General features: G+C 48.9%; 1 protein-coding gene across 3 annotated transcripts in view; it reads left to right on the top strand.

Moving 5' to 3' along the window:
• LOC104328496 (NEDD4 like E3 ubiquitin protein ligase) overlaps positions 1-26,897 on the top strand; it is a 170,418-nt gene that overhangs the window by 23,366 nt on the left and 120,155 nt on the right. For all 3 annotated transcript variants that reach the window (XM_075446699.1, XM_075446698.1, XM_075446697.1), the window contains exon 2: positions 12,803-12,876. In XM_075446699.1, the coding sequence (XP_075302814.1) occupies positions 12,803-12,876 (74 nt within the window). The remainder of the gene's footprint in view (positions 1-12,802; positions 12,877-26,897) is intronic.

Raw genomic sequence — 26,897 nt, 5'->3', positions numbered from 1 at the left:
CATTATTTAAATTAGAAAACGCTGCCTTCCCCTTTGTGCCCCAGTGTAACGTGCTGTTGGTCAGCAAACTGAGGCGGTGGTGATGCACAGTGGAGGAGAGGTGAGTGCACCGGGGGTTGTGCTGCCGTGCGGAGGCACCTGGGCTAGCTGGAGGAATGGGCTGGCAGGAATCTCGTGGAGTTCGGCAACGGGAAACGCGTGCCCTGCGCCTGGGCAGGCACAGCCCTGTGCTCCAGGAGCCCGAGCAGCGGGAGAGCGGCCGGCGTGGCCTGCGTCATCTCCAGAGGTCGATCCAGCTCGTCCCTGCCGGGGTTCTCTTTGAGGTGGTACACACTGCTTACTCATGGAGGCGTTCTGATAAATCAGGGGATTTGTATGAGAACTGGCAGTCTGAAATACAGAGTTACCCCTGGATTTGTGTGACATTTTGCATAGGGAAAACCGAGAGGATTTCATAGTTTTTCACTTTCAAAAAGCTTGAATTTCAGTGGCCTGGTGGTTTTCATCATATCAAAAAAACAGCACTTCAAGATCTTTGGTGTTCTTTTAAAAGAATGAACTGTGTCAGAGGCTGGTGTAGTGAAAAGTAAACACCGAATTGTCATGCTGGAAAAGGTGCTTTGAAAACAAGTCTGTTGCGTCCTTCGGTGACTGCTACTGCAGGCTCTGACTCGGTAGCCGAGACCGTTCTTCACTGCTGGGCAAAACTGCTAGACAGTTTTTGGGGAATTGGGCTTCTTGTATTGCTCTTTTAACGAATAAGTTTTGAAGTACTGCTCTCTGCTGTGTGCTGGGAAGTAATAGATCTGTCCAGACATTGACCTGAGGATAACGAATATCTGAAATTAAACCAGCTGGCCTTGTTTCACTCTCTGGTTGGCAGAGCTTTTACGAGTGTCAGGGCCAGTGTAATGCAATCATCCTACATGTGAAAACATAATGCCTTGATTTTACGGTAGTTCGTGCTTGGAGAGCTCTTTTTGCGTGCCAGGAAGTTAGATAATTTGGTTAAATAAAAGGTTGAGGTTTTAATGAATCGGTTGAGTTTCTGTATCCCCTAAGGGAAGGAAAAGAAGTTACTGTCAGGTTTTCCTGTATGAATACTCTGTTTAAACTTGCAGTGAATTTTCAGTTTGGATGCAGATGATCTTGGTGCTGGTCTCTGGTGCAGGATCAGGGTTGGGTGGTTGGTTGGTTTGTTTTTCCTTTCAAAACTAACTCCATGTGGGAGAGTCACTTTCAGGTCACAGACTTCTGCAAATGCACCGGTAGCTCCCTGTCAAAGCTTTGTTTGTATTTTTAATAGCAACGTGTACCAAATGCTTTTCCTGTTTCTTTGCTGCCACCACACTTTAAATACTTCTCTTGGCTTGTCCGGCGAAAAGCAAGATGGAGTTTTCCTTCAGAAAGAGAATTTCCCATACCATAAATTTGTGACGTATACAGATGATTTCGGCGAACGTTCTTTCCTTTCTCGTACTTTACTGGTTTTTTTCCCTTTCCTTTGAGGTGCTTGCCACAAAATGGTGCTAAATGAAGCGGATAGGAGTGATCATTGTGCTTTTTGTGGCAAACTTGTTGCTATTGCAGGCTTCTTGGCGCGGTCCTTCGTGTGGTGTGAGTGGCAGGAGTAGGCGTTCAGACCAGCGTCTGCCTGTTTAGATGGAAGAGCCGAGCAGAGGGAAACCCAGGTATGCCCGAGCCCCGCGCGGGAGCCGGTGAGCAGTGGCGGGCCCTTGGCCGAGGCAGAGCTGCTCTGCTGGCACAGCTGGCTCCGGGGGACCGCTGTGCACAGCCCGCCTCGGGCTGTGGGAGGGTTCCTTGGCATCGGCTGTGCAGAATCACAGGATCACAGAATGGCCGGGGTTGGGAGGGACCTCTGTGGGTCACCCAGCCCAACCCCCTGCCCAAGCAGGGTCACCCAGAGCAGGCTGCACAGGACTGCATCCAGGTGGGTCTTCAATATCTCCAGAGAAGGAGACTCCACAGCCTCCCTGGGCAGCCTGTTCCAGTGCTCCGTCACCCTCAGAGGGAAGAAATTCTTCCTCGGGTTCAGCTGGAACTTCCTCTGCTTCAGTTTGTGCCCATTGCCCATTGCCCCTTGTCCTGTCTCTGGGCACCACTGCAAAGAGTCTGGCCCCGTCCTCCTGACCCCCACCCTGCAGATATTTGTAAGCATTTATTAGGTCGCCTCGCAGCCTTCGAAAAGAAAGCAGTGGCTCACTCAGCTGGAGCCCTTTCGTGGGCGATGTAAATAGGTCTAAACGTTAAATAAGGAGAATAAAGTCTTGTGCAGTACAGCAAGTCTGTTAATTTAAAGTTCTTTTGCGTTCTCTTAAGTATTTTTAAAGACTGCAGGTGACCTGGTTCACACGCTTGCTAAAACTGTTCAGGTATATCTAGCTGCATGGGGTTCAGCTGAGTTTTGTAAAAATAGATCACAATTCATCTGGAACACTGGCATTTTTTTTTAAACATGCAGTAAAAATACCTTGTAAGCAGATTCCCGTGAGGTCAATGCTGTGATTTGAGCCTGTTTCTTAATGAGCAAGCTTTCAACATTGGACTGGGAGTTTGGAGTCCTGGTTCCTCACCGTGTTGCTGATGCACGCGTACCTGTGATCTCCATACCCTGCTCCTGACGTGCGTGTTCTGAACTTGCTCCCTGCAGCTTTGTGTGCAGTTTTGTCCATGTGCATGGCGCGTCCCGCTAAGGCAAGCTCGTTTCTTTCTGAAGCTTTGCTTGGTGTTTTTACCTCCCAGCTGTGTGAGTCTAACCAAGGAAAACATGAGTATGGTGCCTCTTCCTAGAGGTCCTATGTCCTAGAAGTAGGGGTGATCCTAGCCTTTTAAGCATGGCCTGACCTGGCCTGTGGCTACCCTTGAGGAGCTTGGCTTCACATGGCCGTCCTGCAAGCTTACACCCCCATCCTCTCTGCCGACGGCTACGCGCCTTGTTCCAGTGCTCAGAAGAGCAGGTTCCCCTCAGCTCGGGTGAAGACAAGAAGCCAGGTTTTGCTCGGCAGCAGAGCTGTGGTTTCCTCAGACCTTGAGTTTGCCTCAGGTTTTGCCACTGTGCTGTGCAGGAAGTCCTCACCTTGGCCTGGAGACGTGCTGGGGAGCAGCGCGGGTGCCAGCACGCGGAGCTGCAGGCTCCGTGGGGCCAGAAGGGTCTTTCTGATCCAAACCACATGGCGTTCTTTCCTCCAAAAGCTGCTAGCTCTGGTTGCTCTGATTTTGACATCTGCTTCAGACAACATAATTTTTTTGTACAAAATATTGCATCATGCAGCGAGGATTGAGAGTTCTGCGGGGAAGAAAAGGCACGATTTGTTTTACTCTCGGACTTCGTAAGGGGGAACGTGATCAGCGCCTGAAGGGGGGAAGATCTGAGCTGCGTTCCCAGGTTGCTTGTGGTGAAGCTACCTGAAATGAGATTTAAATTCTGGTGCTTCAGCCAGGTAAGCAGGGGCCTGTAACCTAGGGACCTTTACTCGAAGTGTGTTCTCCTGTGCCGAACAGCTTCGCAGAGGAGTGGCGATGTGGTTCATAGCCTCGGTGCCTGGTTTTGTTTTCATTGCAGAACTGAGATTTTTATCAAAGTCTGTTTGTAAAATTGCCACTGACAAATTTGAAGATTATTAAGATATCGCAAGAATTATACGGAGACTTATCGTGTACCGCTGCTATGGCCTCAGAAGATCACTGTGGTGTCCCCAGAGGTCGAGCTGTTGCTTTGGAAGCCTCTGTTCTCCGCACGTCTCCAGGAAGAAGCCCAGCCCAGGCAGGTGGCTGCGTCTCGGAAGAGAGGACGGTCTGACTTAGGAATGTTCTGTGTGAGGGGTTGCCGTGGAATAGCTTCCTCGAGTACGGTTTTTTTCACTCGGCCGTAACGTGGGTTGGTTTAATCCACCAACAGATCAAAGTCAGGATCAGCATCACTTCTGCAGTCTACCCAGTCTTCTGCACTTTCAGTTGCTGAAAGGTTTAGGAGCAGCCTAACGGTATTAGCTTGCTATTGAAAACACTTTTGCTCTTTTTTTAAGTAGATGACAAATACGCTATTTTGTTTTGAAAGCGCAGATCCTAGTTGATTTTTCACAGTAATGGGGAGAATTACAGAGCAGTTTGTTTGGGTGACTGCATGTTTTGGTGAGGTTCAGCACACCAGGGGCTCTGGGTGTGTGTTTGCATTTGGTAACAAAAATGCCAGCAGTTAAAACATTGGCTTAAAGATTTGTTGTCTTTTCCAGTCTGATGTGTTTTGCAACCAAAACACTGAGTTAAAGATCTGTTGTCTTTTCTGTTTTGTTATGTTTTGCAAACTTTCAGGTATAATAAAAACAGAGAGGAGGTGCTCAGTGGATGAAACCGGATTCACAGAGTCTCTGTGTGCAGGCAGCTTTCCAGCGTGATCCGGTTTCGCTCCTTCCCCTCAGTGGAAATTTACCTTGCTGACGCCTATCTTGGTTTGAAATCAAAAATGTCTCTGCACAGAGAGAAGAAAAAACCCCAAACAAAGCCAAGCCAGCACTCCCCCGCCGTGGTTCGTGTTCAGCTTTCCTCAGGTGAAATCCTAGATCACCGTCCTTTCACCTCGTTGCCTTGGTGAGGGACATTTATTGCCTCCATCAGCCAAGCTTCCGCGTTGACCGGCTGCGGCTGCCAGGGCCGCTCTGAGCCGCGGCGGCACAGCACGGCGTGGCACGGCGCGCTGCTGGCGGGGGTCCTTGCGCCGGAGCAGCCGGGCAGCGCTCGGTGAGTTCGGCTGTCGGTGCTGGCGTGAGGGGCACGGGGCGATGGCTGGGTGGGCGCCCCAGCTGCTGGGCAGCTGCCAGGCCCTGCCCCGACGCGGGTGCCGCCGGGGCTCCGTGCCACGCGGAAAGCGTGGAAGGGGGTTTGTCCTTGCTTATGGATGGTTTCTTGTACCTTTTGTAAGGCAGTGGTGGGAGACCGTGTTGGCTGTTTCATCTCTGGTCTGCCTGTCTGTTCAGATACTGGTTTGCATCGATCCGAGCGCTGTGCCTTTCACACTTGCCTGTTCCTTTCAAAAAGGCGAGCTGCTGATTTTATACCCACATCGACTGTTATTTCAGTGCCGCTCTCTTCATGCGTGCTCCGAATGCTTCATGGGGTTTCGTCCCCTACGGGAAGCCGACGTCTGCAGCTTTCCTTCTTGCGCCGGGCTGTGGATCGCTCCTTTCTGTGTATGCAGAACGTACTGATGTGTGCTCCAAAACTCCTTCAGGCTGGGTTTTGTAACTGGTCAGTTTAGCTGGTGTGGACTAAGCCGCCTCTCCTGGGTTATTCTTCGGCGGGGCGAAGCGGAGAGCTGCTGTTGCATCCTTGGTGGTGGGAGGAAGCGCGCAGGCTGGGGCACTGCGTTTCGCCCGTGTTCTTTCCCTGTTGTTGCCGTAACTCTTCCCTAAATTTCCCAGCTCCAGGATGTTTTGTTAATACAAGGGCAGGAGGACTTACTAATAAGTTTTCTTTGTGTGAATGCTTTTAAGGTGTTAGAAATTACTTTGCTGTTCAGAGCACCTGGAGAGGGTAAATGTTGTTTAAAAGTTAATGAAGAAATGTGGATCCTGCACATAAATGTACATACGAGAGTCTCCTAAATCTGTAAACCCATCTGTATTCTCTTAGCTGTTTCCTGAGGTGAACTGGGGTCTGTTCATTGTCGGTGCAGCCTGGGTTTTGCTGCATGATTGGCTTGTGGTTTCCTATCTCGGTTCCACCTAAATCAGCCAAGTCTTCTAAAATACCAGTGTGACTTACAGATGAGAAAACACGAGCTGTATGGAGGTAATCCTTCAGCAAAGAGGAGAACTATGTAACCTCTGACATTTTGGGGGGAGGCAAGAGTACATAAACTTTGTGTTAATCATTGGACAAAGCAGAAGTAAGTATGAACGTGGCTAGCAGTGGAACTCAACATTAATACTTAACCAAGCAGTTCATGGCACCCCTGCTGCTGTGGGTGAGGTAAGCTAAGGTTAGAGGGGCGAGGACAGAAAGAGCATAGGCATAAATAGCTCTGACAAGTGAGGCTTCGTAAATGTTAGCGTTTTACTGCTTCACTGCTAACAGCCCGCCAACAGCCGCCATCCCGAGGTGCACGTGCGGCTTTGGGTTTCTAGCAGTAATGTTGCGATATTATTATTATTTTTTTTTTTTTTTAATCGCAGTGCTCAGAACAATGTAGTTCTGAATTCTGAGCCACGCTCTGCATTGTGGCTGTGAACACTCGGTGGAGGGAGGAACGCGGCGCAGGTGCCAGGCTCGGGCTGTGCCGAGCGGGTGTCGGGGCTGCCGAGGAGCCGCCCACGCTGGGAGCAGGGCCGCCGGTTCCCCCCCCGCAGCTGCGTGCGTCGGGGAGCCCCGTCCAGGCAGGGCGTTACGCTGACAGAAGCACTCCTCGGCGCGGTGAGCTGAACTTCTGTTTCAAACGGTGCGTTGCAAAAAGAAGCTTCGGAGATAATGCTTTTCAAGAGGAACGGCGTTCAGTGGAATACAAAAATGCAGAGTTAGATGTCCATCTTGTCTGGTTTGCTGTTTATCAGTGGCTGTAGTAGTTGTTTCAGACAGTGCAGGGTCCTGCACCTGGGGAGGAACAACCCCAGGCACCAGTACAGGCTGGGGCTGACCTGCTGGAGAGCAGCTCTGCGGAGAGGGACCTGGGTGTCCTGGTGGACGACAGGGTGACCATGAGCCAGCAGTGTGCCCTGGCTGCCAAGAAAGCCAATGGAATCCTGGGGTGCATCAAGAAGAGTGTGGCCAGCAGGACGAGGGAGGTTCTCCTTCCCCTCTACACTGCCCTGGTGAGGCCCCATCTGGAGTCCTGTGTCCAGTGCTGGGCTCCCCAGTTCAAGAAAGATGAGGAGCTACTGGAGAGAGTCCAGCGGAGGGCTACGAGGATGATGAGGAGACTGGAACATCTCTCCTACGAGGAGAGGCTGAGGGAGATGGGCTTGTTCAGCCTGGAGAAGAGAAGGCTGAGAGGGGACCTTATAAATGCTTATGAATATCTGCAGGGTGGGTGTCAGGAAGATGGGGCCAAGCTCTTTTCAGTGGTGCCCAGTGACAGGACAAGGGGCAATGGGCACAAACTGAGGCACAGGAAGTTCCGTCTGAACATGAGGAAGAACTTCTTCCCTCTGAGGGTGCCGGAGCACTGGCCCAGGCTGCCCAGGGAGGTTGTGGAGTCTCCTTCTCTGGAGATATTCCAGCCCCGCCTGGACGCGGTGCTGTGCAGCCTGCTGTGGGTGACCCTGCTTGGGCAGGGGGTTGGACTAGATGACCCACAGAGGTCCCTTCCAACCCCTACTATTCTGTGATTCTGTAATTGCACAGGAGGTGGGTACGGTTTAATCTTGCCTCCAGAAGAATATTTCTCTTTAATACAGATTTTCAGCTCTGAGCAGAACCAGGAGAGTGCCTTTTGTATATCCCTTAGCAAGGTTATGGAAAGTGATTTGGAGATGGATGCAGCGGAGAAGTTGTCACTATTAACCACTGTCAGTATCGCAGCATCTAAATCGTCTCCACACCAGTTCTCTGTGATTACTACACGTGAAATGAAGAGGAAGGAATCCAGGTCAAAAGCTCCCGTCCACGATATTGGGGAAGTGGGGAAAGGAAAACGATCTTGTGGATCTCAGGTGTTCCCTTCTGCGTTATAGTGCGGGTGCTGGTGGGAACGGTGTGACCGTGCGGCGGCTGGTTGCTGCTGACATGGAGCGAAGCCGTGAGAACGTGCGGAGTTGAATAAAGTGGCCTTGGCACACGAAGTATTAACTGATCTTGGGTAGGTTAGGGTGGGCCAGTGGGGACTGCGGACCATGAGCTGTTTCTGGAGTGGGCTGCTGCCTCTTGCTTAGAGGGTGGCAGCTCGGGCAGCCAGTGGCTTCCCAGCAGCTGAAGTCCTCTGGTAAGGACAGTGTTTCTCTCCAGTAGCCTCAGTTTTCCTAGCCTTGTCTTCCCTTTACTGTAGCCCCTCTGCGTGTTCCTGCCTCCGGTTCCCAGTGATGTTGCAAGAAGGAAAATTCAGCTGCTGGTGGGAACATGGGGGTTGCTGAGCAGGTGAGGGCAGGTGCCAGCTTCTTGGGGCACAGGGGGGGAGGGAGCATCCCAAGGTTGTGTCCATGGGCCTGACCACCCTGGTGGGTGGCAAGCAATGACCTCTTTTCACTTTCTTTATCCCCTGGCTCAGAGGGATGTTTGAGGCAGTTGCCAGAAAATGGAAGTTTGCACTGGGAGAACAGCTCTATGAAAATGCATTACGTGACTCAGTACTTGCGAAAGTCTTTCACTCAAGATACTTAACTGCCAGTAAATTGTGCCCTGCTGGATTTGTGTGTGTCAGGTTGTTGTCTAGACAGTTGAAGGTTGTCTTTCTGCTCAGTGGCGTGTCGATTCGTGTGGTACCTAAAGCTATTTATCTGTAAAGAACTCATGATTACAGTACGGTCAGGTGGCATCCGTTTGACTTTTCAGATATGCACAGGCTAATTAAGCAAGTACCTTGAAGTCCAACCAAAAAAATGATCTTGCTCTGGTCAGGGGCCTGTCCAGCATCGCTGAGCACGTGTTGCGGCTCGGCTGCGGTGGTGTTGAGGCAGCCCCTCGCTTCCCGCCTCTGGCGGCCGGCGCAGCCTCTGCTCCGCGCGGGGCGAGAGCACGAGCGTGCGTGCGTGCGTGTGTGTGGATCCCTCGCCATGGAGCTTTGCTGCTGCGGTTCACATTTCTGGTTCCTCGATCCAGGTCCCCGCTGGTCTGTGCTTGTGAGTGTCCCTTTTCTGATCAGCCTTGTTAACCCACTCTGCGTGGTCTTGTTCATTTATTCATTTTGCAGATGAGGCCTCCTGCCGTCTGTCCTTCTGTGTGTCCTTCAGCCTCGCTGCAGACTGCCTCCCACACGTGGGATCCCAAGAAGAACCATGGCTCTGCAACATACCACTTCTCCTTAATCCTCCAGAGGTGTTCCCTTGTCCCGCTCTCTCCTTGTGCCTGGGGTTCCCCTCCCTCCTGACCCCAGCCAGCTCAGTCTTTGCGGGGTGAGTCTGGCTGGGTGCTGGTGAGCGTGCACAGAGGCCCTTGGAGGTGGCCCTGGACGTGGCTGCACTGGGTTACCGACTCGGGTCTCGCACTTCCCAGAGGCACCAGTCACCCAGCGAAGGCGTGAGCCGTGAGCCCGGGGCTTACAAGAGGTGTTAGCTTTACTGGCAAGCGGTCTGGCTTTGTGGTTAGCTAGTGCTGGAGTGATGGCTAAGTCTTTGGCTTTTTTTAGTATTATTTAATCCAGAAGGTGTGTCCAGATGACACACAACTCAGTGAAGACATTCTCTGTGCTCGTACATAAGGACTTCCCCATCCTGGAAATCTAAGTATTTGGAGTAAAAATAAAGGGCAAGTCAGCATTTTCTAAGCTCAGCTGAATATTACTGGCAGTTGTAGACTGTAGCCTCTCATTTCTCGTCTCGGTGCCACGTACATCTTTGCGTGGCAGTGCTGGCTTTTAAGCAGCTGCCTCCACCTGTGCTTCATCCCTGGCTCTCCATTTCTTCCTCCCCTTACCTCCCGTTCTGTTGGCGTGCCGTTTGTGGGCTCCGCAAGGAGGTTTTGGGCTGCTGTTTGTGGGCTCAAAGTGTTGACCTAGGTTCAGGAAAACCTCGGTGGGAATGGAGTTCAGTTGGCACTTCCACTGAAAAAAATGTATCTATAAACATGTCCTTAATCTCAACAGGCAGAAGTGCTGCTGAACTAAAGGTTGGCTCGGGCTCAGAGGTGCGAAGGGGTCACTGTATTTGAGGTTTGGATCCTGGGTCTTCTCACTCGAGATTTTTCCACACTTAGTGATCTTGTCTTGGCTACCCTCTGTCACTGAGCCCTGGGTTTACAAGAAAACCAAAACCAAATCCCAGTTTTCTTTTCAGAGAAGGGTGGGTGGAAACTTGTGTCAGGTAATTGGTGCTCAGTGTTTCAAGTCTCTCACTGTGCCTAGCCAAGCAATCCTTTATCTGATTTTTCTGGTGGATAAGGAGGTGAGATTACCTCTCTATTGCTGTGAAAATTTAACTCCTTTCTTTACGTAGGCACAGCATACTTAGAGATAAATGAAGAAACTGGGACACAAGGAGCAGGCATAAGAATATGAAAACTTTTTTTTTTTCTTCTCCCCCCCTGCCCTTCAGTCTTGCTGTTGCCCAGCAGCGTTCCCAGCTGAGGCAGAGGGGGGGATCCCTACGGATGGGAGCTGTCAGCCCGTGCGCAGCCTGGGAAGCTGCGAGCTGCCGCTGGCTCCTGCTGCTGCCCGTGGTGATGCCTGGCAAGCTGAACGTGGGAACCCTCCATCTGTGTCGCTGGAGGCTGTGTGTATCAGAATATTCTCGTGTTAAGCTTTGTATGCGTGTGTGTGCGCAGGAATGCACCCATGGTGTGATGCTGCTTCTGGGAGTGCTTTTAGACAAAACGATACAGAAAGGAGTTCAGTGCATTACAAGAGAGTTATTTTACAGATGAGCTGTCTGCACAGCTGCTTGTATGGTTCAGAATACTGACATTGTCATGTTCTGCAGAAGGATGTTCCATCATCCAAAATTCACCTTACTCCTTGTATACAGTAGGTGTTATCAAAATCAGTATCTTACTGACTGAAGGAAAAAATTTGAGGGTGTATAGGTGAGGCCTTGTTACTAATTGATGCCTTTTAATTCTTTTTTTAAGCCATTCCATACATTTTATGAATATGAAAATTTGAACAAACATTTGCAAAAGCATTGTTTATGCTTGGCAAGATGAAATATTTAGCGGAGGCTGAGGGCCTGAATGTGCGGAGGGAACAGGGTCTTCTGGTGTACTTAAAGTCTGAAGTGAAACTTCAGGTATAGTTTTTGAGAATCTCTCAGTTTAGATGGTCTGGAGCATCGTCTTTTGTATCCTGCAGAACCTGAATTGGGGAGCCTCGCACAGCTGGACTTCCTTCTGCTCTGTGGTGTTTTTGTTTTGGTTTTTTTTTGTTTTTTGTTTTTTGGTTTTTTTAAATATGGGGGGGTTTTGATTCAGTTAATATGCAGAGGAAATTTTAGTACAGAAATAAGATGCCACTCTGGCAAAGCTGGTGTTGGACTTTGTGGGAGGAAGTCTGAGTAGCATTAATAATACAGTAACTGTCAGAAATCCCTCTTTCTGTCCCTCTCTACTTAGTATTACAACCTCTTTTCCTCCAGTTCTCCTTCGGTAAGGTCAGAGTAGTCTACGTGTCTTTTTTCTGTGCTGCCTTCTCTTAATGAAGGAATTTTCTTGATCGCAGTTTGCAATTTCGTTGCCTTTTGTCTATTAGAAGCACTCTACCAAGCATGTTGCAGCAACGTTAGCAGATTGAAAAGAGTTAACATATGGAAAAAAAATTTCAGTGTGCATGAACATAACATGATTGACTTGTTCTTCTTCACATACTGTTTTGTTCGTCTATCTGGTAAGCGTTAGGCTCTTCTGGGAAGGCGTCCTGTCTTCCTAATTGGAAACTACTTTGGACAGGGTGAAGTGCTGCTGGGAAGGATACCAACAAACAGATTTTCAGCAAGGGTTGAAATCCTCAAGCTTTTGTTTTAATGCAGCACAATTACTACGGTAGGATGTGTGTCAGGATGAAACTTGCCCTGCAGACAGGTTCAGTGAGACCTTTGCTTTTTGTTCTCTGAAGTAATCTGTGTCTGACTCCTTCCAGAGGAATGGCATTAGCCTGGACAGGTAGGGCTTTGCTGCTGTGGTGGTTCTGACCTTCCTAATGATCTCAAAAATCTCGGATTCAGCTCACAAATCTGTGTCTCGCCTTGAGCTCTAAAGCAAATAGAGTAGGTGTAGTATCGTCATGCCAGAATAAACCTGTGGGAAAATGTTATTGTTTTCTGAGCAAGCTTCAGGGAACGGAGTCTCAAATTACTGTAATTGAATCTTGTGTCTTGCAGTTCTGGAAGGCTTATCAGAGGAGAAGGCAGAACTGATACGGGTGACTGCGGAACCTGTTTCTGTAGGATCCTTTCCAGATTTAATTTTGGTGGCCTCTTTCTGTAGCAAAAATAAACTGGTCAAACAGCATGGAAAAAAAAAGTAAAACTACCCTTTATACCAATGTTCCTCAGGAGCTGAATGCAGTGAAGCGATAAACTGAGCATTAGGTTGATCTCTTAGTAATACGCGTCTGCAGAAATTACCGTGTGTCATTGAGAGCTGGTTTTGAGCTCTGTATATACCAAGTGATGAGACAGGTTTAAATGATGTCATTTTAAGGTTGTATTTTTAATCTTGCATCCTTTTTTTTAAACCGTGGGCATCTCTCTCACCAAGAGGTATTAGCATTATTGGACAAAAACGTTATGAATATTTTCCCTTGTGTTTGAAGAGACAGCTTTAGAGTCTAAGCAGAATGAATTTCTGTGGAGTATGGATCATTAAGGATTTGAAGTGGCCCTGCTTAGCAAATTGTCTAATACTTTTATTACTATTATTGTTACATTATTATTACTATGATGTTATTACTGTTAATCTACTCTTATTCGGCTTTTATTTAACTCTTGACAGGTCTGACCAGAGTTGGATGCTCTTCACGTTTGGATTCGGGCTATTCCTTAGCACGTAAAGTGTATGCCTCCTTCCAAGAGGCTTTTCTTTTCCAAGTCCTACCTGGGAGAGACTCCTGCTAGCTGAAGGCTGAGAGTTTATTCACAGCTTAACCTCTTGCCATCTTCACAATGAGTTAGAGAATAAACATTAAACCTATTTTCTTTTTTGTTAACAGGAGGAGTCTCGTATCCTAAGGGTGAAGGTGGTTTCTGGCATTGACCTAGCGAAAAAAGACATCTTTGGAGCCAGGTAGGTGTTCTGCATTGACAGATTTACGCATTTAAACAGAATAAACTTAGAGCAAGGACGCTTTGTAATTGATTGTTCATAAAAGTGATGAGAGATCCTATTACTTGATTACAAGCAGTGCAAATTACGGGCTGTGTGTTGGCAAGAAAGCCATTAATCACAGCAGTGCCTGTTCGTGCCCTCTCCCACCGTACGGAGCCGTTCAGAGTTCACCGTCTGCCTCCGCTCTGTGAGCGTGTGAGGAGCACCTCAAACTTTGGCAGTGTTTGGCAATACTTAAAATGAATCCCAGCTGTCTCCCCGTGTGCCCTACATGATGCAAGAAAGACCAAAAGCCAGCTGTTCCCTCTGTCTTATTTGGGGGAAGTTCCGCTTTCCCTGCTGGCTTTCGGTGCCAGGCATCGCGAAGTCTGACTAGGTAGCCAGACGGTGAGTTGTCTTGGTCTTGGACGTATCCAGCTGCCACTGCTGCAGTTCCTAAGGGCGGTACCTTGGAAGCGTAGAACATCTCAAGCTGGAAGGGACCTGTAAGGAGCATTGAGTCCACCTTTTGGAGAGAAAGGCGATCAAAGCATTTTCTCCTGTTCTGCCTGTGCCACGAGAAGGCTAGCAGTAAGTACTAGTGCAGAATGGAGTTCAGAGTGAACTGTGCTGACAGAGTGCTTTTCTGTTAGGCTGTGGCAAGTCCAGGTTTTAGTTCCAGCTGAGCCTTGAACCACCTTGAGTTTTAAACCGGGGACTTAAGAGGGAAAAGAGAAGTTTCTGGAGTGCCTAAGGCAGTCTTCATATGACTGCTTCCCTGTTCATCTGCTTATCAACAGATAGGGCGAACAGACCATAGTTTGCACGGGTCTTTGGCCGAAATGACAATTGTCAAACAAGAAAACTGGTTCTAAATGGTCAAATGGCAAGATAAGGTAAGTTACGTTCTCAAGTATGTGTGTTCTTAAGTCCTTTGTTTTGAAAGAATTAGTCACAGATGTAGGAATAGCTGTTCTCCAAGTCTAGGCTTGCTGTGCAATGACCTAAAGCATCAGATCAGGTCATACTTGAGGGAGAAGCTGGTTCTGAAGCCAAAATGGACCAGAAAGCATTGATTCCACACCCTTCCCCCGTCCCCCTCCCGAAGGTTAATTCAGGTTTGATGTTCTTGCTATCTCAAGCCTACGCATGAGGAAATTCTTTACTGCAAATGCTCTAATCAGAAGTTTTTTATCGGATTGAGATTAGTGGTATCCAATTTAGCTGTTATCAAAATGGCTGATTTCTTAATGTATAAATGAGTCTCCCTGTGGATTTTCCTGTATTGGTTTAATGATGCTTACAAATTGTTCATTAGCTTGCATATCTGGCTTGAAACTACATGAAAGCAGCAATTAAAAGTTTAATCAACTTTGATTTTTTTTTTTTTTGTGAAATTTGCAACAAACGTTCCTTTGGTAGCTGTGTGCAGAATATGGTAAGACAAAGCTTTCATATTTTCTTTCCCCAAATTTGCTATTGTGAGGACCAGCTTTTGATGCTGACCATAAGCAACAACAGCAGCAGCTGATGTGTAGATGTAGTTGGGCACGTAGTGCTCGCTGAGGAGATCCGGGGTGGTGCTGTTAACAGTGCTGCTGGGCCGCACCGTAGGAGCCCCGCTGCTCGCTCGCACCAGCAGCACCTGCCCCGAGTCCTGCAGCTGGCGCTGAGCTGCTGCCGTACCACAGCGAGAGGGAGGAGCGGCTCAGGCCCCGAGAAGGCAAGGCTGCTGGTGCAGATGCTGACCCTGGAGTTGCCACAGTTGTGTGCTAACTATGCTTTCTCTAGACCTCCTTTAATTTGGCCTTTTCCTACAATTACAGATTTTCGGTTTCCTTGATACATTTCATTGGCTGGATTTTGTTTCTGAATTATTTCCAGAGTCTTAAATTTTAGCACTTCTTTGGAAAAAAGCAAAGCTAGTGGTTGAAATACTGAATCTGCTCATTAAGAGGAACTGTGTAGAAATATTGAAGTGCTGTGGCAAATTCACAGGAGTAATCTGAGAGGAGTGGGAATCTTTTTAGTGTTCGTTTGATTCGTTAAAGGATACATTGGAAACTTTACAGCTGAATCCCCGGCATTGTACTATCTCCTCTGGCCGTACTTCTCGTAGAACTTTTGTAAATATTTAAGGTGGCGTGTTCAAAAGAACTACTAAAATTTGCTTAGGAGTTGATAAATTGTGAAAATATCTTTTGTCTTTCAAAATGCACAAAGTTAAAACTGAGTGAAATTTGAACTGAGTTCTACTGATGTGGCCCTTAAATATTTAAATTGGTCTCAGGTCAGTAAGATCTCCATAAAAACAGAGAGTTAAAAACATATTCCCAACTGATGTTTTTAACTTTCTTTTAAACAGTCCTTTAGGAAAAGTTGAGACTAGCAGCATCGTGTATTGTGAACTTAGTGAACTGCTTGTATCGCTGTGTTGGCAGGCTTTCAGAAAGCTTTCTTTTTTTGGCTAAAGTTCCAGTTTAATTTTTCTGTTTGTTTTAGGGGCCTTACATACCTTGGTGAGATACTGACATTTCATGCTGCTTGATGCTTAACTGTGATTTCGGTTGCTACGGATGGTGTTGTTCAGACATAGCTGCTGAGAGTGTGTTGTGTAGTAGCTGCCCCATTAGCAGCTCTGTGGAGGCCCGGTGCGGTGTACGTGATGAAATTCTCATTTGGGGCGGTAGAGGAGAAACGTGTAATGTTTGAGCTACGCAAGAGGAAAAGAAGGGAAATTTGTGGGTGTGAGAGCTGTACACGTAGTATTTTACTATGCAGTGTATGTTCAGGATCCCTTAAAAAAATAGCAGTAACTAATGCTGTCTGTGTGTTTTCTTCTCTTGGTGCAGACATAGACCCTGACATTCCGTTGTTTCCCTCTCCCATAAATAGTTTCTGTGAGGCCACAAGTCTCTTCCAAGTTCATTTCTGCGGTGGCGTAAGTTGTAGCGCGCAGCCACAGGCTGGCATCTGGTGTGAAAGTCAGTCGTGAATCTGTGGGCGCTGGCTGCTAGGCAGTGCGTGGCACCTCAGACCGCGCTCAGCAGATGTGTCCAAGGCGAGATAACGGTGTGGGCCGTGCTGAGGGCCTTCTTGGTAGGTGCAGACACCGCTTGGTGCGCCCACGAGTGCGGCGGGCTGAAGGAGGAGCGGCCGAGTTCGCGCTTCTGCTCCCAGGAGCCCTCTCCGTGCTTGTGCCGAAGGCGTCTTGCAGCAGCTGGTCTCCCCGTGGCTCCGCTTGCCGCCCTCGTGCCTGTTCCTACCGCCGTGGCTGGAGACTGGCGGCCCCAGAGCTGGCTCTGCTGCCCCGGGAGGCTGCGGCTGTGTCGGCAGCGGGCTCGGCACCGGCTTTGCCGGGGCAGCAGCCCAGCGCTGTGGCGTCGGGCCGGGCGGCCGTCCCTGCGCGGAGGTGCGGGGATGGCAGGGAGCTGCCGCGGTGGCCGAGGGCGTGCATCAGCGAGGAGGGCACGGGGGATGCGCTGGAGCGAAGCTCTGAGGCTGCTCCGCACCGTCAGTGGGCTCTGCCCCGGGAGCGTGCGGGGCGACGGGCCTCGCTTTGGAAAATACACGCGGAGAGCAGAGGCAAACGCCTGGTGACTGGTCCCTGCGTAGGCTCGGACAGGGCTGGCTGCTGGCGTTGCGCTGTGTGCTTGCCGCGGTCACAGCAGGGAGGAGAGCGGTCGTCGGCACCCGAAGGCGCAGCAGCACGGTCTGGGGACTTGGACACGCTCGTGGTATCCCACATGCTGGGGAGCATCGGGATTTCTGCTTGACGTTCCTAAGCGGCGCTTCTGGGTTGTGGACAGATACGTTTGGGTTTGGTTTTTTTGTCTGTTTTCAGAAACTAAATCAAGTGTTGAGGACAAATTCCTGATCTTTGTAATGTTCTTTCTGGGAGCACGACGGTGAAGTGACTGCCAAACGTTTTCGAAGGAGTTAGTCTGCAGTCGTTTGAGAGGTGCTGGCATGGCAGAGCTACGTCCCCGCAGCTGGCGTGCCCGCTGCGTGGCAGGGTCCCGCAGGGCGTAATGCTGGGGCAGGGCGGTGAGTTACCGGGTAACTGTGAACGATTCACTACAAGGCATACACTGTGGCTGGCATCTCAGGGGGTTTTCCTTACCGTTTTTAATCAACGTTACCATTACAAAACATTGCCTGGAGGCTTGCGGAGTCTGAAAGGCGTTTCGTGCCTCATTAGATCCAAGGAAAGTCTCCTGCCAGTGTCGAGCGCTACAGAAACCAGTATTTTTCTTCTGAAGACTGTAACAATAAAACGAGCTCAGTGCTTTTCATTTTGCTTTTTTGGAGTTCTTTTAGGCTTATGAAATCATTTCGGTAGTAGATACTGATATAGAAGAGTTGAGAAGTGTATGGAATTATGATTACGATGACATGAAATGTACTAGTGTGTAGAATGAAGTGGAGGCCATGAGCCGAGGCGGTGGTTACACGTGTTGGGTTTTGTCTACGTAGTTTTAGCGGAGGTGGCTCTAAGTGGCCAGTCAGTGTAGACAGAGGTGGCTTTTATATCCTGTTTTATGTTGAGTTCTGCAAAATTACAAGTCTGATATATACTGATGGCCAATAGATACTGCAGACTGGAGTTTTGTGAGTCTAGTATTAGCTTTGCATGCTTAGCTCTGAAAGGCACATACAAGCTTGCTGCTCTCTAGTGCATAGGCACATATATTTACCACCTGACGTATACTGTATTTTAATATATACATTATTATTTTACATTTCTTTCAATTCCCTCTCAACTTTGTAAATGTAATGTCTCAATGAATTCAGCTAGTATTTGTATTCTTGTATGTAATTAAGTGTAATGCAGATTATAATATAATTAATCTTAGTTATGCAACATACTGAACAATTATTACTTATTACTATTTTGTTTTTACTCGCACATTAGGAATGATGCTATGAGTATCATCATGGCTGACGCTGCACTGTGTGAGTGACTGGACGCAAATGCAGTCACTGCCTAGAGAACCTTGGCACATAAAATGAAATTTCCTCTCCTGGATGCGTTTATCACATTACTGAAATCTAAGAATTACTTCTCTGGTGACTTGGTCTGTTTGCTGAGCACCATCTGCTTCAGTGGACAAGTTTATGTCTTTCCCTGAAGGTATGTCCAGTGTAGACTTGGGTTTTTGATTAGGTCTTTTCTTCCACTTTTAAAAAATATAGCTAGGTAAAATACAGCACTTGGAAGGTGGCCCTGGGATGGCTGCTGGGTCACTGGGCACAGCGGTGACACGCTGCTTATAAAGGCAGTTTCCGCACGTGCACACAAATGCACTCACGAGTGGTGAAGGGGAATGCGTACGCGTAAATGAGAAGAAAATGTCCTCTGGTTATTACTGGTTGTGTGAGATAAGATACTATGGTGTGGGTGTTCTTATTGAACAGTTTGGGAAAGAAATACAGACTTGTGTACACTGTAATTGGGTAGATCTGGTGGAGTTTCTTAGCTGCTGCTTTTGCCTTCTACATCACGAAGTAAGTGGAAATTGTGGCTGGCTGGAAGCTGAAAAAGGTAAAGTGCTTTTCAGTTAAATTACGGATGTTTTTTCATTAAGAAGAAGCTACACTTCTAATGACATGGGAGCTTATTATGGGTTGCCTCTGGGTTTATTGCTTTTGCCTGCTCTACCCTGAAAATCCAGCAGCCTGCAGGGCGCTGCCGGGATGCAAGGCTCTGCCCTGCTCTGGTTGCCCGTGTCTGCGGTCGGTGATTGAGCAGTGGTGGTGTTAGTGCTAGGGTATGCGGGCTCCAGGCTTCTGGTGGTATTTTGAGTCATACCGTGTACTCCTGTTGAGAGCAAGGCTGCTTGAAACGTGGCCGAATTCCTGAATTCGTCGGTATGCTGTTACTGTGGACTGGCAATGGAAGGCGAGCACGGGTGGCTGTGAATATGCCTTGCAGATGACAAAGGCAGCAGATGTTTACCTTTCAGCTGTTCCTTGAAGTCCACTGTCACTGCTTCTAGTCCAGTTCGAGTTATGGTAGATCCTGTTTTAACTAACAGCAAAATTCTGCTGACAGCTACACCCCTGGCACCGTCCCCCCTAGCGACTTGCTACCTTGGAGCTGGGTTTTAAAATCAGCCCGTTCCCCTCCTCGTACTGATATCTCCTGTGCCAAGCACACACAGATGACCTGAAGTGAATATTTTAAAAAGGCATTCGGTTAATTTGTGAGAAACAATCTGGCTCAGAATGAGCTGCCTCTTCACAGTGCTGTCCGAGAGAGCGGGGACGCTTGCTCTGCTGCCTCTTCGGTACGCGGCTCAGCGCGGAAGGGTTTTACCCGTAACTTCTGTTTCCTTTAAAATTATTTACTGTGTGTAAAAATAGACAGAACTCAAGCTCTGAAGTTACTTTCTGTGGTGGGCCTAACAAAATGGATTTTGACATCAGCCATTAGTCAAAAATCTTACCCAGTAAAACATTACATTAGCTAGATGCATAGAAGTAATTTTTGGAGAAAGGTTTCAGTAGTGCAAAATGGCACCTGTGCCAGAGTGCGACTGCTGCCGATACCCTGTCGGGGGGAGTTCCGGAGGTGCAAACCTCTCAAATGAACGAGCCAGGAGTTCTGGGCACGTAGTCTCAGGCTGCAGTCACAGAAAATGTTTCGGGCTCTGCTTCAAGAAAGCGTTTGATGGGGCAGCGAAACAAAGGACTTGTCCAAAATGTGTGACTAGCGGTAGAAGAGGGTGATGTCAGAAGAGATCAAGGCCTGCTTAGAAGAAAGATGGTGGATAATAGGTATTTTTCTTTGGGAAGCAGTAGTGTTGATTTTGCCTGGCGCTGGTGAGTGGAGTGCAGGCGCCCTGGGCTGCGGCGTGGGCGCAGCGGTGTGTCGGGGTGCGGGTTGGGTGGGCGCAGCGGTGTGTCGGGGTGCGGGTTGGGTGGGCGCAGCGGTGTGTCGGGGTGCGGGTTGGGTGGGCGCAGCGATGTGTCGGGGTGCGGGTTGGGTGGGCGCAGCGATGTGTCGGGGTGCGGGTTGGGTGGGTGCAGCGATGTGTCGGGGTGCGGGTTGGGTGGGTGCAGCGATGTGTCGGGGTGCGGGTTGGGTGGGCGCAGCGGTGTGTCGGGGTGCGGGTTGGGTGGGCGCAGCGATGTGTCGGGGTGCGGGTTGGGTGGGCGCAGCGATGTGTCGGGGTGCGGGTTGGGTGGGCGCAGCGATGTGTCGGGGTGCGGGTTGAGTGGGTGCAGCGGTGTGTCGGGGTGCGGGTTGGGCGGGCGCAGCGGTGTGTCGGGGTGCGGGGTGGGCGGGCGCAGCGGTGTGTCGGGGTGCGGGTTGGGCGGGCGCAGCGGTGTGTCGGGGTGCGGGTTGGGTGGGCGCAGCGGTGTGTCGGGGTGCGGGTTGAGCGGACGCAGCGGCCATGACGCCAAGCAGGGGCTGGCGGCAGTGTGGGTGCGCAGGGACTCCCCGTGCAGCAGCCGTGGCCGGTGCCGGTGCTGGTCCCGCTCGTGGTGGCTGGCAGCAGAGGGCACCAGAGATGGCCTCTGCCTTCGCTGGGGTGGCTTTTGTGATTCTCGCCCAAACCAGCAGGGTTTTGCCCATCTGCACGTAGTAAGTTCTTCAGGATGCACGGGGTATATAGTTCACTACCTGTACATGGAGGAATACTGCTTATTCAAGAATGCAGTCTTGCTAATGAGGAAGAGGACTTAGTAATAATTCCTGAAGTTTATAATGTCATAGTGAAAAGTAATTTTCGCAGATCGTTGCTCAGTGGAAAAGTTTCTGTGTACAGATAGAAAAATTAAAATGTTTCTCACTGTTTGAAAAAGGAAGGGCCCATATTCAGCCGCTCAGTTTTGTCCACCTGCCTGCCATCTACTGTGGTCGACTAGTTTACCCGAATCTGATGGCCTTAAAAGAAAAAGGGGCATGTGGACAACATCTAAGGAAAACCTTTCAGTCTTGAATTGGTGAGGCAGAACTTCTCTTTTCTTCCTCACCTACTGATCACATTAAATCCTTAAGCGGAATGGACTGAAATGATCAGCAGGTTCTACTTTTTTATATAGTTTATAGTTTTATATACTTTAGTTTTTCCTCCTAGACTTAGTGATACCTCATCTTATAGTTGGAAGATTGTCCACATCTGACCGTTTCCCAAGATGCATTTTATGTTTATTTCTACTTCATTTGAACTAATCAACAGCCCCTGCATAATTGTCTGATGGATGAACATAGCCGTTGCTACTCTGCTGTGCAGTGTGAGCCTGTAACTGTGTTTTCGTCTTGCAGTTACGGCAAGCACACAACAGCCAGGGGTGGTGTTTCATTAGAAGGGTCCCGCTGGCTTAGCCTTCGTTTGCAAGAGCGATGCTAAACCAGCTCTCTCTGGCTTGGAGAAGCTTTCTTCTGTGGAGTTTTTCTTTTGTGTATGAAGTATTTCTTTCTGTCCAAAATTTTCAGCCCTAGGACTGTATATACACATTTAAGGATGTCCGGCACTTTAGACTTCAGATGGCTCTTACTCTGTTTTCAGTCTTTGTTTAATGAGTATTAGGGCTTAGGTTGTGTTGGTGTCTCTCTCAGACCTCTGCAGATCTCCCAAAGGAGTTGAACAAGTTTTACTGCTCTGGCACCTTTTCACTGAAGTGCCAGTGAGACTTCATTCCTGTAAATTCAGAATCATCTATTGCAATTCAATATTTCTTTCTCCTTTCAAAAAGGAAAATTTTCCTGTTTTCTGAAGAAGCAGTAAAACCATTTTTTATTAAAGAAACAATATGAGGACAGGCATTTTCATTTTGTTTTGAAAAAAACCACTTGTCTCATAATCATACGCTACTCTGTGGGGCTGAGTAAAAGGAAGGCAGAAATTACTGCCTTAAAAGAAGAAAATACTAAAGCATCTTGTGAGGGACATCTTGCATCTTACATTGCGAAATAAAGTCGCTGCTCAATCATTAACTTGTAAAGTTTTGCTTAAGCCTTTGCGTTAAACACTGCAGCTTAATGAACTCAAATCACAGAATCACAGAATAGTAGGGGTTGGAAGGGACCTCTGTGGGTCACCCAGTCCAACCCCTTGCTGAAGCAGGGTCACCTACAGCAGGCTGCACAGGACCTTGTCCAGGCGGGTCTTGAATGTCTCCAGAGAAGGAGACTCCACAGCCTCCCTGGGAGGTTGTTACTGATAACAGACCGTGTACCCTGGAGGTGCGCAGTATCTCTCCCTGTGCCATTCAGAGCGTCGAGAACAGAACCAGTAAGGTGAAACGTGGTGTAAACGGGAAGGACCCACAGCTCTGTCCCCGAACAGGACAGTAGCACTGCCCATGCGGAGGTAGGATTCTGGGCAGCGGGGCTGGGGATTCCCTCCTTCCACCTGTCCTCCTTGATGCCACCGAGTGACCTGACTGGGCGTTTCGCTCTGAAGCGGGAGCGACCAGCTGAGGGCTCTGTGATGTTCTGTTTCCTGTCCTGTCCTTTTCCAAGGTAGTCTTCCCTCCACCGTCCTGAGGTACGAAGGAGGCCCTAAGAAACGGAGAGCTGGATGAAGTGTCCTGGAAAGGCAGAGAGCAGGGCCGCAAGAAAAGGGTAACGGCTAGGAAGTGGTATTGCTGCCAGATAACTTATTTTTTTGCATATAGAGCTATGAACTTGGTGTATTCCTAGCAGCCAGGCAAACACAAGAATCTGTTTCTGGCCATCCTGGACTTTGCCCTTTTCCCATACACGCTTTCCCATCTGCAGTTACAGGTGCAGGCGTGTCTGTGCTGCTAGCACGTGAGTCTAAATGGTGGTCTTGTGGTCTTGTCTTGTCCAAGTTACATGCCATGGTTTTGGTTTGGATCTCTCGTGGCTGTCTAGCCTTCAGCTCAAACTTACCCAGAGCTCTTCATCTCTTCCTTGGGCTTGAGCCCTGCGGTGCCTCACGTTACGCTGTTCACAGCAGTGTCGCTGCCCGTGTCGCACGCCTGCGTCGCTTGTGACTGCGCGTCCAGGCTGTGAAGTTTGCAAATGTCTTCAGCATAGATGAATAAGTTGGAGCCCTGCTTGCCTCTCACCGTCCCACATCTCAGTTACTTCCCCATCGTATTTGTCTTGCTTGGGTTGGTAGATGTTGATTCCTTCCTTGCAGAGGGACCAATTTCCCTAACTTGCTGCTTTGACCACCTCACCCTGCTTTCTTTGAAACTGCTGCTCTCTGTCGTCTGGGGTTGTGGGCTTCTGTCAGCGACTGCTCTGTGAGCTCTGGCTCCCTCAGTAATCCATTACGTTTTTAAACGAGGTTTTGCCTACTGTCCTTCAGCTGTGTTGGTCATCATAAAACTCCCTTTTGGTGGTGAAGCTTGTGGATGCCTGGCTAATAGTCAGAGGGACCAGTGCTGATACATACCCTGTCGCACTGTCTGGTGCTGTTTCTTGTTTCCTTCTGTTCACCCATTTGTGTCTGTTGTATCTCATCTCGTGCTTGGGTTGTCCCCTCGTAGGGTCATGGACCATCTTTCTGTTCTGCATTTGTCCAGTACGTGGGGGTTTTGCACTTGTAAAGACCCCACAGCGACTTTTTGCTTTCACAGGAATTACGGTTGAACCAATACTTTATGTAAGTGGAAAACAAAAACAATTTTGAGAGACAGTAGTCTTTCTCTGCAGCTTTACCTTTTGTCCCAACTGCTTACTCGCTTCTCTTGTAGTTGTCCATATTTTCACCTACCTGGTAAAAATAAATACATAAATAAAATCATAATTTATGGTTAAGAATATCCTCCATGTTTTGTGGAAGTGAAGACCAAGGAAATAGGGAATACAAGTGCTACAGACAATGCTTTTTGCCCTGAGAAACCCTGGAAGGACATTTTGCATGTCTCGGTAGCACAACAGTTATTTTTTTATTGATGTCTGCTGTGAGGTGATCCTGACGCTGACATAACCGTGTCAAAAGGAAGGAAGCTTCCAGAAGCATTTCTCCTGGAAGGCAGCCCCCACTGCGGCAGGCCAGTGCTGGAGCAGCCAGGTGTGTGTATGTGATCGGTACAGGTGATAACGAGTTCAGAACAGTAATTGCGGATGAGCAACACATGTTGATGCAGTGAGCAGCCATCTTGGTCCCTTCCGAGAGGGCTGGCTCTGGCACCCTTAGGTGCAAACCCACGGCGGTTTAAGCTGACTTAAGTAGTGGCTGCTGTGGTGCCTTTTCCCGCTTGCCATGCCCTGATGGCGTGGGTTTGCTTACGGAAGGGCTGCGGGTTGGTGCGGGGAGGTGGTTTGCCTGCAAATGAGCGTGTGATCGGAGCCGCGTGGCAGCTCGTGGCTGCGGTGCATCACGTGGCTGCAGCGGGAAGGATGGGACCGCAGCTGCCTGGCGCCGGGGACCCTCACCGTGGACTGTGTGCTGGGGCTGAAAAGGTAAGCCGACCCCGGCTAATGGCAGCCGGCGTCTCTGGGGCCGTTTTCCTCAAATGGTCAGTTGGGGATGGTCTGCTGTGTCCCCACGGGTGCGGGTGGGTGCCCCTCGGCGAGGCAGCCGCCCTGCCCCGTGCCCCGCGGTGGGGGGTGAGCTCCTTCTCCCTGCTGCTGGGGTCCAGAGAGCGGGGCTGGGGGCTGCTGGCGCCTGCGGGCTGGTTCGCCTGGAGGCTGGGGCTGCGGTGGGACTGTGGGAGCCACCCGGGCAGTGACCTGTAGAAAGCTGTGGGCGCAAGAGCCGTAGCAGTGCGGGCAGACGTGGAGAGAAGAAGGTAGAGAGGGATGCAGACACTTCAGAAAATAACTGGTTTAGCACGAGCGGTTTTTTCCCCAACTTCTCTGTGAGTAACTGGAGCAGGCATAACTTGGTGGTTGGTTTTGGTTTTTGTTTTTGCAATTTTGCTGCTGGCCTGTATAGTTTCTGTTGCAGTGAGTGCTTCTGATGTGCACTAAAAGACAGCAAATTCTATGTGCATTTGTCATCATCAGTGAACTGAAGAGCTGAGTTGTTTCCCTCCTCACTCCCCCCGATGGAAAGAAGTCCTGATGCAGGCTTAATATTTGCAGAGGATAGATTTCAGTCAAGATGAGTTTATCCAGAAAGTTTCATGTATCCTAGTTAGTCGTTGTGGGCATAAAAAACAGGATATAAATGCATCTCAGCCTGTCCTACCCTGTGAGCTCCATTTTTGAAATAATTTTTCAAACAGTATCTCGAGGATCTTGAATATAGTGAGATGCAGTTTATTGTTTCATGCCTGCCAGTGCTGCCTCAGAGAAGGAAAAGCATCACCCAGCTACCTCTGCCCATGTTTTAGGAGGTAATAAATTGTGGATTAGCCCTCTAAATTGAATTATGTGGTGCAGATTTAACCAGGATGCTGTAACTACCCAATTCTCTGTTTCTGTCTTGGAAGACTCCCGGGCTGGCCCAGTGGTGCTGGGGTGCAGAAGCCAGCCCTCAGCTTGCCCTCTGTGCACGGGGGGAGTGGGGTGCTGGTACACAGATCGGCAGGCGTACTGGAGGGGAGCGTAGCTGCCCTCTCCCGTGAGGACGAGAGCCCTGCTGAGGAAGGGTTCACTGCTCCAGGGGCCTGCCAGGACCAGGCTTGCGGCTGGGTCCACAAAGCGCGGCTCTGACTGCGGACCCAGACTTCCCCTGGCCCGAGCGACCGTGCTCCGTTCCGTGATGTCGGTGAGCCTGCGTGACTGCGCACTGCCGCTCCGTCCGGCTTTAAAGCCAGATTGGGTTTTTTTTTTTTCCCCCCTAGGGCAGTATTGCTCCATAAATACTGTTCCACTGCTGGGGGGAGGAAAGTGATGTGCACGCGCAGCCCGGAGCTTCGGTTTGGACACGCTGCCAAGAAGCAGTCAATCTTGCTGTTTTCTTAGGGCTTTGCTATGAAATTATTGTCGGGTGAGTTAGGGACAGGGTGGCAGATGTAATTTTCAGTTCCCATTTTTAGACAACTTATTAGAACCGCAGAGAGTGTGCAAGTGTGTGCCTGCGTATAGCCCTCGTGGCTGCATGTAACAGTCATACCTCAGGAGCGGGGTGAGGCAAAATTATGAGGAAAAATCCACTCTGTTTCCTTTTTTTCTTTTCCCTACCCTAGCTAAAATAAAACTATCCTGGGTTTGATGTTGTTCACGTTTCTACGAAGCAGCAGTTCTGCTGGGTTACAGTTTTCTGGGCTACAGAAAACCAAGTTGTTCTTGTTCTGAGAAGTAAATAAAGTAATGTCCTTGAACTGTTTAATGAACAGAATGTGAATTAGAAGGTATTTCAATAATGCCTATCAGGAAACATAGTGCTAAACTTTCAGCTGTGCAGCAAAAGTGAAAGACCCTGGGTGGGTGACAGAGGTTTGGCTCTCCTTTTCTGTTCCTTACTCTCCCAAACAGCATGAAGAAGGGTGCAAATTTGGGCTCCTTTGTAGAGAGCTTTGAAGTAGATATAAGGAAGTGCTGCTCTGGAACTATTACTTTGTGAATAAATATATAATACTCTGTTTTAATTGAAAATGAATGTGAATAAGCTGATGCAGAAATAGATCAATAAATAATATAATGCAATTAAACATAACAGGTTTCTAAGCCTGTGATGGTATTAAAGCGTTGCACTATTGTTTATAGATTGTCAGAAGACACAAATGTTATTCTGCTAACATTTAATATCTTTACCTGTACTTGTGTACTTTACCATAGAAATGAGCACAGAGCTAATGCATAACTTCCAGCATATCCAGATTTTAAGAATTTTCTTATAGTTTGAAAAGTTTTAGATTTCATTTAAAAATTTGTTTCCCCTAACTTGTATTTTGAAATAGAAACCCAAGCCCGAGGTGGATTTTCAGGAGCTGACTCTAGTTTGATAGTACAGAGTGATCGTATAGTTAACAGCTTCGCCATTGAACAGGGTCCCTGAAAAGAGGTGCATTTCTCTTAAAATTAGAGTTCCTACCAGTACTGTGAGATGTTTCTCAACTCTGAGGTGCAGAGTGGAGCTCTCTGACGTGAGAGGCCGCTGAACCTTTCTGTGCAGTCTTAT

The sequence above is a fragment of the Opisthocomus hoazin genome, chromosome W (genome assembly GCF_030867145.1).
Source record: "Opisthocomus hoazin isolate bOpiHoa1 chromosome W, bOpiHoa1.hap1, whole genome shotgun sequence".
Taxonomy (NCBI): domain Eukaryota; kingdom Metazoa; phylum Chordata; class Aves; order Opisthocomiformes; family Opisthocomidae; genus Opisthocomus; species Opisthocomus hoazin.
This window is presented reverse-complemented; position numbering and strand designations above follow the sequence as displayed.